General features: G+C 39.3%; 1 protein-coding gene across 1 annotated transcript in view; it reads right to left on the bottom strand.

Moving 5' to 3' along the window:
• LOC131569154 (C-type lectin domain family 4 member G-like) overlaps positions 1 to 16,961 on the bottom strand; it is a 44,146-nt gene that overhangs the window by 19,638 nt on the left and 7,547 nt on the right. Inside the window, exons 3-5 of the mRNA XM_058821378.1 lie at positions 10,154 to 10,481; positions 2,988 to 3,050; positions 239 to 307 (exon numbers count right to left, since the gene is read on the bottom strand). Coding sequence (XP_058677361.1) covers positions 239 to 307; positions 2,988 to 3,050; positions 10,154 to 10,481 — 460 coding nt within the window. The remainder of the gene's footprint in view (positions 1 to 238; positions 308 to 2,987; positions 3,051 to 10,153; positions 10,482 to 16,961) is intronic.

Here is a 16,961-nt window from a genome sequence, read left to right as displayed (position 1 = left end):
TTTTTGGGATTTTTTGGGAATTTTGGGGGATTTTTGGGAATTTTTGGGGGGATTTGGGGGGAATTTTTTGGGAATTTTTGGGGGGATTTTGGGGAATTTTTTGGGGATTTCTTGGAAATTTTGGGAGATTTTTTGGGGAATTTTGGAGGAGTTTTTGGGGGAATTTTTGGGGGGATTTTGGGGAATTTTGGGGATTTTTTGGAGGGAATTTTGGGAATTTTTGGGGTGCTCTCATTACCTGCCAGATCCTGCTGCTCCAGTTGGTGCTGCCGGATCCCGAAATGGAGCCGGGTCTGATCCTGCTGCACTGCAACGACCAGTACGGACCAGTATAAACCAGTACGGACCGGTATAAACCAGTACGGACCGGTATAAACCAGTACGGACCAGTATAAACCAGTACGGACCGGTATAAACCAGTACGGACTGGTATAAACCAGTACGGACCAGTATAAACCAGTACGGACCAGTACGGACCAGTATAAACCAGTATGGACCAGTATAAACCAGTATAAACCAGTGCAGACCAGTATAAACCAGTACGGACCAGTATAAACCAGTACAGACCGGTATAAACCAGTACGGACCGGTACGGACCAGTATAAACCAGTACGGACCAGTATAAACCAGTATGGACCGGTATAAACCAGTGTGGACCAGTATGGACCAGTATAAACCAGTACAGACCGGTATGGACCAGTATAAACCAGTACGGACCAGTAGAAACCAGTACGGACCAGTATGGACCAGTATGGACCGGTACAGACCAGTATAAACCAGTATGGACTGGTATGGACCAGTATAAACCAGTGTAAACCGGTACGGACCAGTATGGACCGGTACAGACCAGTATAAACCAGTATAAACCGGTACGGACCAGTATAAACCAGTATAAACCGGTACGGACCAGTACAGACCAGTATGGAGCAGTACAAAACACTATGGACCAGTGCTCCCAGTATAACCCAGTCCCTCCCAGTCCCTCCCAGTCCCTCCCAGTCCATCCCAGTCCCTCCCAGTTTGTCCCAGTTTGTCCCAGTCTCCCCCAGTTCCCTCCCAGTCCCTCCCAGTATAACCCAGTCCCTCCCAGTCCCTCCCAGTTTGTCCCAGTCCCCCCAATCCCATCCCAGTCCCTCCCAGTCCCTCCCAGTTCCCTCCCAGTTTGTCCCAGTCCTCCCTAATCCCCTCCCAGTCCATCCCAGTCCATCCCAGTTTATCCCAGTTTATCCCAGTTTATCCCAGTCCCTCCCAGTCCCTCCCAGTCCATCCCAGTTTATCCCAATCCCCCCAAATCCCCTCCCAGTGCCCCCAATTCCCTCCCAGTTCCCTCCCAGTACACCCCAGTCCATCCCAGTTCAATTCCCCATCCCCCCCAATTCCAAACCCCACAACTGAATTTTCCCAACCCCAAAATTGAATTTTCCAACCCCACAATTGAATTTTCCAACCCCAAAATTGAATTTTCCAACGCCAAAATTGAATTTTCCCAACCCCAAAACTGAATTTTCCAACCCCAAAATTAAATTTTTCCCAATCCCAAAATTGAATTTTCCAAATCCCAAAATTGAATTTTCCAAACCCCACAATTGAATTTTCCAACCCCACATTCAATTTTTCGAGCCCCAAAATTGAATTTTCCAAACCCCAAAATTGGATTTTCCAAACCCCACAATTGAATTTTCCAACCCCACAATTTTCCCAACCCCACATTGAATTTTTCCAAACCCCAAAATTGAATTTTTCCAACCCCAAAATTGAATTTTCCAAACCCCACATTGAATTTTTCCAACCCCACAATTGGATTTTTCCAAACCCCAAAATTGAATTTTCCAACCCCACAATTTTCCAAACCCCACAATTGAATTTTCCCAACCCCACAATTGAATTTTCCCAACCCCACAATTGAATTTTCCAAATCCCAAAATTGAATTTTCCCAACCCCACAATTGATTTTTCCAACCCCACAATTTTCCAACCCCACAACTGAATTTTTCCAAACCCCAGAATTAAGTTTTCCAAACCCCACATTGAATTTTCCAACCCCACATTGGATTTTCCCAACCCCAAAAATGAATTTTCCAACCCCACAATTGAATTTTCCAACCCCACAATTTTCCCAACCCCACATTGAATCTTTCCAAACCCCAAAACTGAATTTTCCAAACCCAAAATTGAATTTTCCAACCCCAAAATTGGATTTTCCAAACCCCAAAATTGAATTTTTCCAACCCCACAATTGAATTTTCCAACCCCACATTGGATTTTCCCAACCCCACATTGAATTTTTCCAAACCCCAAAATTGAATTTTTCCAACCCCACAATTGAATTTTCCAAACCCCACAATTGAATTTTCCAACCCCACAATTTTCCAAACCCCACATTGAATTTTCCAACCCCACATTGGATTTTCCAAACCCCAAAACTGAATTTTGCAACCCCAAAATTGAATTTTTCCCAACCCCAAAAATGAATTTTCCAACCCCACAATTTTCCCAACCCCACATTGAATCTTTCCAAACCCCAAAATTGAATTTTCCAAACCCAAAATTGAATTTTTCCAAACCCAAAATTGAATTTTCCCAACCCCACATTGGATTTTCCAACCCCAAAATTGAATTTTCCAAACCCCAAAAGTGAATTTTCCAAACCCCAAAATTGAATTTTCCAACCCCACAATTTTCCAAACCCCACAATTGAATTTTTCCAACCCCACAATTGAATTTTTCCAACCCCAAAATTGAATTTTCCAACCCCACATTGGATTTTCCAAACCCCACAATTGAATTTTCCAAACCCCAAAATTGAATTTTCCAAACCCCAAAATTGAATTTTCCAAACCCCAAAAGTGAATTTTCCAAACCCCAAAATTGAATTTTCCAACCCCACAATTTTCCAAACCCCACAATTGAATTTTTCCAACCCCACACTGAATTTTCCAAACCCCAAAAATGAATTTTCCATCCCGAAAATTGAATTTTTCTCTCACCCGAATCCCAAATTGTGGAGAAATTCCCCCTGAGCAGCTCCAGCTCCGCCCGCAGCTCCTGGTCTGGGGAGGGAATCTGGGAATGACCCCAAAAATTCCCAAATTCCCAAATTCCCATGGAATTATCCCCAAAATTCACCCCCAAAATCCCATGGAATTATCCCCAAAATCCCCAAATTTCCGTGAAATTATCCCCAAAATTTCCATGGAACCCACCCCAAAAATTTCCCCAAAATTTCCCAAATTTCCATGGAATTATCCCGAAAAAATTCCCAAATTTCTCTGAAATTATCCCCAAAATTTCCCCCAAAATTCCCAAATTTCCATGGAATCCACCCCAAAATTTTCCCCCAAATTTCCCAAATTTCCATGGAATTATCCCGAAAAAATTCCCAAATTTCTGTGAAATTATCCCAAAATTCCCAAATTTCCATGAAATTCTCCCCAAAATTCCCAAATTTCCATGGAATCCACCCCAAAAATTTCCCCCAAATGCCCAAATTTCCATGGAATTATCCCCAAAATCCCCAAATTCCCATGGAATTACCCCCAAATTCCCCCCAAAATCCCAAAATTCCCAAATTTCTATGGAATTATCCCCAAAATTCCCCCCAAATCCCCAAATTCCCATGGAATTCCCCCCAAAATTCCCAAATTTCTGTGAAATTATCCCCAAAATTCCCAAATTCCATGGAATTATCCCCAAATTCCCCCCAAAATCCCAAAATTCCCATGAAATTCCCCCCAAAATCCCAAAATTCCCAAATTTCCATGGAATTATCCCAAAATTCCCCCCAAATTCCCAAATTTCTATGGAATTATCCCCAAAATTCCCAAATTCCCATGGAATTCCCCCCAAATTCCCCCCAAAATCCCAAATTCCCAAATTTCTATGAAATTATCCCAAAATTCCCAAATTTCCATGAAATTATCCCCAAAATCCCCAAATTCCCATGGAATCCACCCCAAAAATTTCGCCAAAATTCCCAAATTTCCATGGAATTACCCCAAAATCCCCAAATTTCCATGGAATTATCCCAAAATTCCCCCCAAATTCCCAAATTTCTATGGAATTATCCCCAAAATTTCCCAAATTTCCATGGAATTATCCCGAAAAATTCCCAAATTTCTCTGAAATTATCCCCAAAATTCCCCCCAAAATTCCCAAATTTCCATGGAATCCACCCCAAAAATTTCCCCAAAATTCCCAAATTTCCATGGAATTATCCCCCAAATCCCCAAATTCCCATGGAATTACCCCCAAAATTCCCAAATTTCTATGAAATTTTCCCCAAAATCCCGAAATTTCCATGGAATTATCCCCAAAATTCCCCCCAAAATACCAAATTCCCATGGAATTACCCCAAAAATTTCACCCAAAATTCCCAAATTTCCATGGAATTTCCCCCCAAAATTCCTATGGAATTACCCCAAAAATTTCCCCCAAAATTCCCAAATTTTTATGAAATTATCCCCAAAATCCCCAAATTCCCATGGAATCCACCCCAAAAATTTCACCCAAAATTCCCAAATTTCCATGGAATTACCCCAAAATCCCCAAATTCCCATGGAATTACCCCCAAAATTCCCAAATTTCTATGAAATTTTCCCCCAAATCCCCAAATTTCCATGGAATTATCCCCAAAATTCCCCCCAAAATACCAAATTCCCATGGAATTACCCCAAAAATTCCCAAATTTCCATGGAATTTTCCCCCAAAATTCCCAAATTCCCATGGAATTACCCCAAAAATTTCACCCAAAATTCCCAAATTTCCATGGAATTTTCCCCCAAAATTCCCATGGAATTACCTCAAAAATTTCCCCCAAAATTCCCAAATTTTTATGACATTATCCCCAAAATTCCCAAATTCCCATGGAATCCACCCCAAAAATTTCCCCAAAATTCTCAAATTTCCATGGAATTACCCCAAAATCCCCAAATTCCCATGGAATTACCCCCAAAATTCCCAAATTTCTATGAAATTTTCCCCCAAATCCCCAAATTTCCATGGAATTATCCCCAAAATTCCCCCCAAAATACCAAATTCCCATGGAATTACCCCAAAAATTTCACCCAAAATTCCCAAATTTCCATGGAATTTTCCCCCAAAATTCCCAAATTCCCATGGAATTACCCCAAAAATTTCCCCAAAATTTCCCAAATTTCCATGGAATTACCCCAAAATCCCCAAATTCCCATGGAATTACCCCCAAAATTCCCAAATTTCTATGAAATTTTCCCCAAAATCCCGAAATTTCCATGGAATTATCCCCAAAATTCCCCCCAAAATACCAAATTCCCATGGAATTACCCCAAAAATTCCCAAATTTCCATGGAATTTTCCCCCAAAATTCCCAAATTTCCATGGAATCCACCCCAAAAATTTCCCCCAAATTCCCAAATTTCTATGAAATTACCCCAAAATTTCCCTAATTCCCATGGAATCCACCCCAAAATTCCCAAATTTCTATGAAATTACCCCAAAAATTCCCAAATTCCCATGGAATTACCCCAAAATTCCCTTTCCTCCCCCAAATCCCTCCCCAAATTTCTCATTTTTCCCTGGAATTTCCCTCAGAATTGCCTCCCAAAATTCCCATTTTTGCCCCCAAAATTCCCACTTTCCCCCAATTTTTCCCATGGAATTTCCCCCCAAAAATCCCATTCTTTTCCCGCACAATTCCCATTTTCTCTCCCAAAATTCCCATTTTTCCCCAGTTTTTCCATGGAATTTCCCCCCAGATTCCCATTTTTCTCAGAATTTACTCCAAAATTCCCATTTTCTCCCAAATTTTTCCATGGAATTTCCCCCCAAATTCTCATTTTTCCCCAAAAATTCCCATTTTTCCCCCTAAAATTCCCATTTTCCCCCCAATTTTTCCATGAAATTTCCCCCCAAATTCCCATTTTTCTCAGAGTTTTTCCCCAAATTCCCATTTTCCCCCCAATTCCCATTTTCCCCCCAAAATTCCCATTTTTCCCAAAATTCCCATTTCCCCCAAATTCCCATTAATTTTTCCCAAATTCCCATTTTCCTCAGAATTTTCCCCCAAATTCCCGTTTATGTCCCCAAATTCCCGTTTATTCCCCAAATTCCCATTTATTTATTCCCCATTCCCGTTTATTTCCCCAAATTCCCATTTATTTATTTTCCCAAATTCCCGTTTATTTATTTCCCAAATTCCCGTTTATTTTCCCCAATTCCCGTTTATTCCCCAAATTCCCGTTTATTTTTCCCAAATTCCCGTTTATTTTTCCCCAATTCCCATTTATTTATTTCGCAAATTCCCATTTATTTATTTCCCCAAATTCCCATTTATTTATTTTCCCAAATTCCCATTTATTTACTCCCCAAATTCCCGTTTATTTATTCCCCAAATTCCCCTTTATTCCCCATTCCCGTTTATTTTCCCCAATTCCCATTTATTTATTCCCCAAATTCCCATTTATTTACTCCCCATTCCCATTTATTTATTCCCCAAATTCCCATTTATTTATTTTCCCAAATTCCCATTTATTTATTTCCCCAATTCCCATTTATTTATTCCCCAATTCCCATTTATTTATTCGCCATTCCCATTTATTTATTTTCCCAAATTCCCATTTATTTATTTCCCAAATTCCCGTTTATTTATTTCCCCAATTCCCATTTATTTATTCCTTATTCCCGTTTATTCCCCAATTCCCATTTATTTTTCCCAAATTCCCATTTATTTATTCCCCAAATTCCCATTTATTTATATCCCAAATTCCCATTTATTTATTCCCCAATTCCCATTTATTTATTCCCCAATTCCCATTTATTTATATCCCAAATTCCCATTTATTTCTTCCCCAATTCCCATTTATTTATTTCCCAATTCCCATTTATTTATCCCCATTCCCATTTATTTATTTACCCAATTCCCATTTATTTATTTTCCCCAAATTCCCATTTATTTATTTCCCAAATTCCCGTTTATTTTCCCCAATTCCCGTTTAATCCCCAAATTCCCATTTATTTATTTTCCCAAAATTCCCATCTATTTTCCCCAACTCCCGTTTATTCCCCAATTCCCATTTATTTATTCCCAAATTCCCATTTATTTATTCCCCAAATTCCCGTTTATTTATTTCCCCAATTCCCGTTTATTCCCCAAATTCCCATTTATTTATTCCCCAAATTCCCATTTATTTATTCCCCAAATTCCCGTTGATTCCCCAAATTCCCATTTATTTCCCCAAATTCCCATTTATTTATTTCCCAAATTCCCATTTATTTATTCCCCAAATTCCCATTTATTTATTCCCCAATTCCCATTTATTTTTTCCCAAATTCCCATTTATTTATTTCCCCAAATTCTCATTTATTTATTCCCCAAATTCCCATTTATTTATTCCCAAATTCCCATTTATTTATTTCTCCAAATTCCCATTTATTTATTCCCAAATTCCCATTTATTTATTCCCCAAATTCCCATTTATTTATTTTCCCAAATTCCCATTTATTTATTCCCCAAATTCCCATTTATTGATTCCCCAAATTCCCATTTATTTATTTCCCAATTCCCATTTATTTATTCCCAATTCCCATTTATTTATTCCCAATTCCCATTTATTTATTCCCCAATTCCCATTTATTTATTCCCAATTCCCATTTATTTATTCCCCAATTCCCGTTTATTTATCCCCATTCCCGTTGATTCCCCAAATTCCCCTTTTTTTATTCCCCAAATTCCCATTTATTTATTCCCCATTCCCATTTATTTATTTTCCCAAATTCCCATTTATTTATTCCCAAATTCCCATTTATTTATTCCCAATTCCCATTTATTTATTTCCCAAATTCCCATTTATTTATTCCCAATTCCCATTTATTTATTCCCAATTCCCATTTATTTATTCCCAATTCCCATTTATTTATTCCCCAATTCCCATTTATTTATCCCCAATTCCCATTTATTTATTCCCCAAATTCCCCTTTATTTATTTTCCCAAATTCCCATTTATTTATTTATTCCCCAATTCCCATTTATTTATTCCCCAATTCCCATTTATTTATTCCCCAATTCCCATTTATTTATTCCCATTCCCATTTATTTATTTCCCCAAATTCCCATTTATTTACTCCCCAAATTCCCATTTATTTATTTCCCAAATTCCCATTTATTTATTCCCCAATTCCCATTTATTTATCCCCCAAATTCCCATTTATTTATTCCCAATTCCCATTTATTTATTCCCAAATTCCCATTTATTTATTCCCCAAATTCCCCTTTATTTATTTCCCAAATTCCCATTTATTTATTCCCCAAATTCCCATTTATTTACTCCCCATTCCCGTTTATTTATTCCCCAAATTCCCGTTTATTCCCCATTCCCGTTTATTTTCCCAAATTCCCATTTATTTATTTTCCCAAATTCCCGTTGATTCCCCAAATTCCCATTTATTTCCCCAAATTCCCATTTATTTAATCCCCAATTCCCATTTATTTATTTCCCAAATTCCCATTTATTTATTCCCCAATTCCCGTTTATTTATTTTCCCAAATTCCCATTTATTTATTCCCAATTCCCATTTATTTATTCCCATTCCCATTTATTTATCCCAATTCCCATTTATTTGTTCCCCAAATTCCCCTTTATTTATTTTCCCAAATTCCCCTTTATTTATTCCCCAAATTCCCATTTATTTATTTTCCCAAATTCCCATTTATTTATTCCCAAATTCCCATTTATTTATTCCCAATTCCCATTTATTTATTTCCCAAATTCCCATTTATTTATTCCCAATTCCCATTTATTTATTCCCCAAATTCCCCTTTATTTATTTTCCCAAATTCCCATTTATTTATTTATTCCCCAATTCCCATTTATTTATTCCCCAATTCCCATTTATTTATTCCCATTCCCATTTATTTATTCCCCTAATTCCCATTTATTTACTCCCCAAATTCCCATTTATTTATTTCCCAAATTCCCATTTATTTATTCCCAATTCCCATTTATTTATTCCCAATTCCCATTTATTTATTCCCCAAATTCCCCTTTATTTATTTTCCCAAATTCCCATTTATTTATTCCCCATTCCCATTTATTTATTCCCAAATTCCCATTTATTTATTCCCCAATTCCCATTTATTTATCCCCAATTCCCATTTATTTATTCCCAAATTCCCATTTATTTATTCCCCAAATTCCCATTTATTTACTCCCCATTCCCGTTTATTTATTCCCCAAATTCCCGTTTATTCCCCATTCCCGTTTATTTTCCCAAATTCCCATTTATTTATTTTCCCCAAATTCCCGTTGATTCCCCAAATTCCCATTTATTTCCCCAAATTCCCATTTATTTATTCCCCAATTCCCATTTATTTATTCCCCAATTCCCATTTATTATTCCCAAATTCCCATTTATTTATTCCCAATTCCCATTTATTTATTCCCAAATTCCCATTTATTTATTCCCCAAATTCCCCTTTATTTATTTCCCAAATTCCCATTTATTTATTCCCCAAATTCCCATTTATTTACTCCCCATTCCCGTTTATTTATTCCCCAAATTCCCGTTTATTCCCCATTCCCGTTTATTTTCCCAAATTCCCATTTATTTATTTTCCCAAATTCCCGTTGATTCCCCCAAATTCCCATTTATTTCCCCAAATTCCCATTTATTTATTCCCCAATTCCCATTTATTTATTCCCAATTCCCATTTATTTATTCCCAATTCCCATTTATTTATCCCCAAATTCCCCTTTATTTATTTTCCCCAATTCCCATTTATTTATTCCCAATTCCCATTTATTATTCCCAAATTCCCATTTATTTATTCCCCAATTCCCATTTATTTATTCCCAATTCCCATTTATTTATTTCCCAATTCCCCTTTATTTATTCCCCCAATTCCCATTTATTTATTCCCCTAATTCCCATTTATTTACTCCCCAAATTCCCATTTATTTATCCCCAAATTCCCCTTTATTTATTCCCCAATTCCCATTTATTTATTCCCAATTCCCATTTATTTATTCCCAATTCCCATTTATTTATCCCCAAATTCCCCTTTATTTATTTTCCCCAATTCCATTTATTTATTCCCAATTCCCATTTATTATTCCCAAATTCCCATTTATTTATTCCCCATTCCCGTTTATTTCTCCCCGTTCCCGTTGATTCCCCTCACACTTTTGTGCTCCGAGTCCCAGCAGCCCGGCCCAGGCCAGGCCCAGCAGCGCCAGCGCCGCCAGCAGGGCCCGGTTCCGGAACCTTCCATGGCCCCCCAGCACGGCCCCGTTCCGGAACCTTCCACGGCCCCTGCCCCGAGTGCCGCTCCCAATTCCCAAAGTTTGGGTCCAAATTCCCAAAGTTTGGGTCCGAATTCCCAAATTTTGGGTCCAAATTCTCAAATTTTGGGTCGCAGTCACCGAAATTGCCGAGTTTCGGGTCAGAATTCCCAAGTTTGGGGTCGGGGGCCGGGGAGGAGCCGGGGGCGCCGGCCAGGAGGTAAACGCCTGGAAATGGGAAAAATGGGAATTTGGGGAGAAAATTTGGGAAAAATTTGGGAGAAAATGGGGAGGAAATGGGAAAAATGGGAAAAATTGGGAATTTTGGGGGGAAAATTTGGGTAAAAATGGGGGAAATTGGGGAAAAATGGGGAAAATTGGGAATTTTGGGGGGAAAATTTGGGGAGATTGGGGGGAAATGGGGAGAAAATGGGAAAAATGGGAAAAATTGAGAATTTTGGGGGGAAAATTTGGGTAAAAATGGGGGAGATTGGGGGAAAATGGGGAGAAAATTGGAAAAATGGGAAAAATTGGGAATTTTGGGGGAAAAATTGGGGAAATTGGGGGAAAATGGGGAGAAAAATGGGAAAAATGGGAAATTGGGAATTTTGGGGGAAAAATTTGGGTAAAAATGGGGGAAATTGGGGGAAAATGGGAAAAATTGGGAATTTTGGGGGGAAAATTTGGGGAAATTGGGGGAAAATGGGGAGAAAATGGGAAAAATGGGAAAAATTGGGAATTTTGGGGGAAAAATTTGGGTAAAAATGGGGGAGATTGGGGGAAAATGGGGAGAAAATGGGAAAATTTGGGAAAAAATGGGGGAGATTGGGGGAAAATGGGGAGAAAATGGGAAAAATGGAAAATTGGGAATTTTGGGGGAAAAATTTGGGTAAAAATGGGGGGAGATTGGGGGAAAATGGGAAAAATTGGGAATTTTGGGGGGAAAATTTGGGGAAATTGGGGGAAAATGGGGAGAAAATGGGAAAAATGGGAAAAATTGGGAATTTTGGGGGGAAAATTTGGGTAAAAATGGGGGAGATTGGGGGAAAATGGGGAGAAAATTGGAAAAATGGGAAAAATTGGGAATTTTGGGGGAAAAATTGGGGGAAATTGGGGGAAAATGGGGAGAAAATGGGAAAAATGGGAAATTGGGAATTTTGGGGGAAAAATTTGGGTAAAAATGGGGGAAATTGGGGGAAAATGGGAAAAATTGGGAATTTTGGGGGGAAAATTTGGGAAAAATTGGGGGAAAATGGGGAGAAAATGGGAAAAATGGGAAAAATTGGGAATTTTGGGGGAAAATTTGGGTAAAAATTGGGGAGATTGGGGAAAAATGGGTAAAATTGGGAATTTTGGGGGGAAAATTTGGGGAGATTGGGGAGAAAATGGGGAGAAAATGGGAAAAATGGGAAAAATTGGGAATTTGGGGGGAAAAAATTGGGAAAAATTTGGGAAAAATGGGGGAGATTGGGGGAAAATGGGAAAAATTGGGAATTTTGGGGGGGAAAAAATTGGGAAAAATTGGGGGAGAAAATGGGGAAAATTTGGGAAAATTTGGGGGAAAAAATGGGGGAGATTGGGGGGAAATGGGGAGAAAATGGGAAAATGGGAAAAATTGGGAATTTTGGGGGGAAAATTTGGGAAAAAATGGGGAGATTGGGGGAAAATGGGGAGAAAATGGGAAAATGGGAAAAATTGGGAATTTTGGGGGGAAAATTTGGGAAAAAATGGGGGAGATTGGGGAAAATGGGGAGAAAATGGTAAAAATGGGAAAATTGGGAATTTGGGGGGAAAAATTGGGAAAAATTTGGGAAAAAATGGGGGAGAAAATGGGAAAAATGGGAAAAATTGGGAATTTTGGGGGGGAAAATTTGGGGAAATTGGGGGAAATTGGGGGGGAAAATGGGAGAAAATGGGAAAAATGGGAAAATTTGGGAATTTGGGGGGAAAATTTGGGTAAAAATGGGGGAATTGGGGGAAAATGGGGAGAAAATGGGAAAATTGGGAATTTTGGGGGGAAAATTTGGGAAAATTTGGGAAAAAATGGGGGAGGTTGGGGGAAATGGGGAGGAAATGGGAAAAATGGGAAAATGGGAATTTTGGGGGGAAAATTTGGGTAAAAATGGGGGAAATTGGGGGAAAATGGGGGAAATTGGGGAATTTTGGGGGGAAAATTTGGGGAGATTGGGGGAAATGGGGAGAAAATGGGAAAAATGGGAAAATTGGGAATTTTGGGGGGAAAATTTGGGAAAAATTGGGGGAAAAATAGGGGGAAAATGGGAAAAATGGGAAAAATTGGGAATTTTGGGGGGAAAAATTGGGAAAAAATGGGGGAGAAAATGGGGAAAATTTGGGAAAATTTGGGGGGAAAAAATGGGGGAGATTGGGGGGAAATGGGGAGAAAATGGGAAAATGGGAAAAATTGGGAATTTTGGGGGGAAAATTTGGGAAAATTTGGGGGAAAAAATGGGGCAGGTTTTAGGGAAAATGGGGAGAAAATGGGAAAAATGGGAAAAATTGGGAATTTGGGGGGAAAAAATTGGGAAAAATTTGGGAAAAAATGGGGGAGAAAATGGGAAAAATGGGAAAAAATTGGGAATTTTGGGGGGAAAATTTGGGGTAATTGGGGGAAAATGGGGAGAAAATGGGAAAATGGGTAAATTTGGGAATTTGGGGGGAAAATTTGGGTAAAAATGGGGGAATTGGGGGAAAATGGGGAGAAAATGGGAAAATTGGGAATTTTGGGGGGAAAATTTGGGAAAAATTTGGGAAAAAATTGGGGGAGGTTGGGGGAAAATGGGGAGAAAATGGGAAAAATGGGAAAAATTGGAATTTTGGGGGAAAATTTGGGGAAATTGGGGGAAAATGGGGAGAAAATGGGAAAAATGGGAAAAATTGGGAATTTTGGGGGGAAAATTTGGGAAAAATTGGGGGAAAAAATAGGGGGAAAATGGGAAAAATGGGAAAAATTGGGAATTTTGGGGGGAAAAATTGGGGAAAAATGGGGGAGATTGGGGGAAAATGGGAAAATTGGGAATTTTGGGGCGAAAATTTGGGGAAATTGGGGGAAAATGGGGAGAAAATGGGAAAAAACGGGAAAATTTGGGAATTTTGGGGAGAAAATTTGGGAAAAATTTGGGAAAAAATGGGGGAGGTTGGGGGAAAATGGGGAGAAAATGGGAAAATGGGAAAAATTGGGAATTTTGGGGGAAAATTTGGGGAAAAATGGGGGAAATTGGGGGAAAATGGGGGAAAATGGGAGAAAATGGGAAAATGGGAAAAATTGGGAATTTTGGGGGGAAAATTTGGGAAAATTTGGGGGAAAAAAATGGGGGAGATTGGGGGAAAATGGGGAGAAAATTGGGAAAATGGGAAAATTGGGAATTTTGGGGGGAAAATTTGGGAAAAAATGGGGGAGATTGGGGGAAAATGGGGAGAAAATGGGAAATGGGAAAAATTGGGAATTTTGGGGGGAAAATTTGGGAAAAAATGGGGGAGATTGGGGGAAAATGGGGAGAAAATGGGAAAAATGGGAAAAATTGGGAATTTTGGGGGGAAAATTTGGGAAAAAATGGGGGAGATTGGGGGAAAATGGGAAAAATTGGGAATTTTGGGGGAAAAAATTGGGAAAAATTTGGGAAAAAATGGGGGAGAAAATGGGAAAAATGGGAAAAATTGGGAATTTTGGGGGGAAAATTTGGGAAAAAATGGGGGAGATTGGGGGAAAATGGGGGGAAATGGGAAAAATGGGAAAAATTGGGAATTTTGGGGGTAAATTTGGGGAGGTTGGGGGGAAATGGGGAGAAAATGGGAAAAATGGGAAAATTGGGAATTTTGGGGGGAAAAAATTGGAAAAATTGGGGGAAAAATAGGGGGAAAATGGGGAGAAAATGGGAAAAAATGGGAAAAATTGGGAATTTTGGGGGGAAAATTTGGGGAGATTGGGGGGAAATGGGGAGAAAATGGGAAAAAATGGGAAAAATTGGGAATTTTGGGGGGAAAATTTGGGAAAAATTGGGGGAAAAATAGGGGGAAAATGGGAAAAATGGGAAAAATTGGGAATTTTGGGGGGAAAATTGGGAAAAATGGGGGAGAAAATGGGGAAATTTGGGAAAATTTGGGGGAAAAAATGGGGGAGATTGGGGGGAAATGGGGAGAAATGGGAAAATGGGAAAAATTGGGAATTTTTGGGGGGAAATTTGGGAAAATTTGGGGGAAAAAATGGGGCAGGTTTTAGGGAAAATGGGGAGAAAATGGGAAAAATGGGGAAAAATTGGGAATTTGGGGGGGAAAAAATTGGGAAAAATTTGGGAAAAAATGGGGGAGAAAATGGGAAAAATGGGAAAAATTGGGGAATTTTGGGGGGAAAATTTGGGGTAATTGGGGGAAAATGGGAGGAAAATGGGAAAAATGGGAATAAATTGGGAATTTGGGGGGAAAATTTGGGTTAAAATGGGGGAATTGGGGGAAAATGGGGAGAAAATGGGAAAATTTGGGAATTTTGGGGGGAAAATTTGGGAAAAATTTGGGAAAAAATGGGGGAGGTTGGGGGGAAAATGGGGAGAAAATGGGAAAAATGGGAAAAATTGGGAATTTTGGGGGGAAAATTTGGGAAAAATTGGGGGAAAAATAGGGGGAAATGGGAAAAATGGGAAAAATTGGGATTTTGGGGGGTAAATTGGGAAAAATGGGGGAGATTGGGGGAAAATGGGAAAAATGGGAATTTTGGGGCGAAATTTGGGGAAATTGGGGGAAAATGGGGAGAAAATGGGAAAAACGGGAAATTTGGGATTTTTGGGGAGAAAATTTGGGAAAAATTTGGGAAAAATGGGGGAGGTTGGGGGAAAATGGGGAGAAAATGGGGAAAATGGGAAAATTGGGAATTTTGGGGGGAAATTTGGGGAAAATGGGGGAATTGGGGGGAAAATGGGGAGGAAAATGGGAAAAATGGGAAAAATTGGGAATTTTGGGGGAAAATTTGGGGAAAAATGGGGGAAATTGGGGAAGGGAAAATGGGGAAAATGGGGGAGAAATGGGAAATTGGGAAAATTGGGATTTTGGGGGGAAATTTGGGAAAAATGGGGGAGATTGGGGGAAATGGGAAAATTGGGAATTTTGGGGGAAAAAATTGGGAAAATTTGGGAAAAAATGGGGGAGAAAATGGGAAAATGGGGAAAAATTGGGAATTTTGGGGGGAAAATTTGGGAAAAAATGGGGGAGTTGGGGGAAAATGGGGGGAAATGGGAAAAATGGGAAAAATTGGGAATTTTGGGGGAAAATTTGGGGAGGTTGGGGGAAATGGGGAGAAAATGGGAAAAATGGGAAAATTGGGAATTTTGGGGGGAAAAATTGGGAAAATTGGGGGAAAAATAGGGGGAAAATGGGGAGAAATGGGAAAAATGGGAAAAATTGGGATTTTGGGGGGAAAATTTGGGGAAAATTTGGGAAAAATTGGGGGAGATTGGGGGAAAATGGGGGAGAAAATGGGAAAAATGGGAAAAATGGGAATTTTGGGGGGAAAAATTGGGAAAATTTGGGAAAAAATGGGGGAAAATGGGAAAAATGGGAAAAATTGGGATTTTTGGGGGAAAATTTGGGAAAAAAATGGGGAGAAAATGGGAAAATTGGGAAAAATTGGGAATTTTGGGGGGAAAATTTGGGAAAATTTGGGAAAAAATGGGGGAGATTGGGGGGAAATGGGGAAATTGGGAGGAAATGGGGGAAAATGGGGAAAACAGGAAAAATTGGGGAATTTTGGGGAAGAATTGGGGGATAATTTGGGGAGAATTGGGGAAGAATGGGGGAGAAAATGGGGAAATGGGAGAAAATGGGAAAATGGGATTTTTGGGAAAAATTGGGAAAAATGGGAAAAAATTAGGGAAAATTGGGGAAAATGGGAAAATGGGGAAAAATTGGGAATTTTGGGGGAAAATTTGGGAAAAATTGGGGAGAAAATGGGAAAATTGGGGAGACAATGGGAAAAATGGAAAAATTGGGAATTTTGGGGGGAAAAATTGGGGAGAAAATGGGAAAAATGGGAAAAATTGGAGGAATAATTGGGGGGAATGGGAAAAAATGGGGGAAATTGGGGAGGAAAATGGGGAGAATTGGGGGAAATGGGGAAAAAAGGGGAAGAAATTGGGGAAAATGGAGAAATGGGGGAAAATTGGGGAAATGGGGAAAAATTGGGAAAAATCGGTGGAAAAATGGGAAAAACTGGGAGAAAATGGGGGAAATGGGTAAACATGGGCGAAAATTGGGGAAAAATGGCGAAAAAATGGGGAGAAATAGGGAAAAAATGGGGAGAAAATGGGAAAAATGGGAAAAATGGGAAAATTGGGAATTTTGGGGGGAAAATTTGGGAAAAATTTGGGAAAAAATGGGGGATATTGGGGGAAAATGGGAAAAATTGGGAAAAAAGGGAAAAAATGGGAATTTTGGGGAGAAAATGGGGGAAAATTGGGAAAATGGGAATTGTGGGGAAAAAGTGGGGAAAATGGGGAGAAAATGGGGAAAATTAGGAAAAACGGGGAGAAAATGGGAGGAAAATGGGGGAAATTGGGGAGGAAATGGGAAAAATGGGAAAAAATAGTGAGAAAATGGGGAGAATTGGGAAAAATGGGGGAAAATTGGGAAAAAATTGGAAAAAAATGGGGAAAAATTGGGGAAAAAAGGGGAAGAAAATGGGGAGGAAAACGGGGAAATGGG

Source organism: Ammospiza caudacuta, chromosome 29 (genome assembly GCF_027887145.1).
Source record: "Ammospiza caudacuta isolate bAmmCau1 chromosome 29, bAmmCau1.pri, whole genome shotgun sequence".
In the NCBI taxonomy this organism is placed as follows: Eukaryota; Metazoa; Chordata; class Aves; order Passeriformes; family Passerellidae; genus Ammospiza; species Ammospiza caudacuta.
This window is presented reverse-complemented; position numbering and strand designations above follow the sequence as displayed.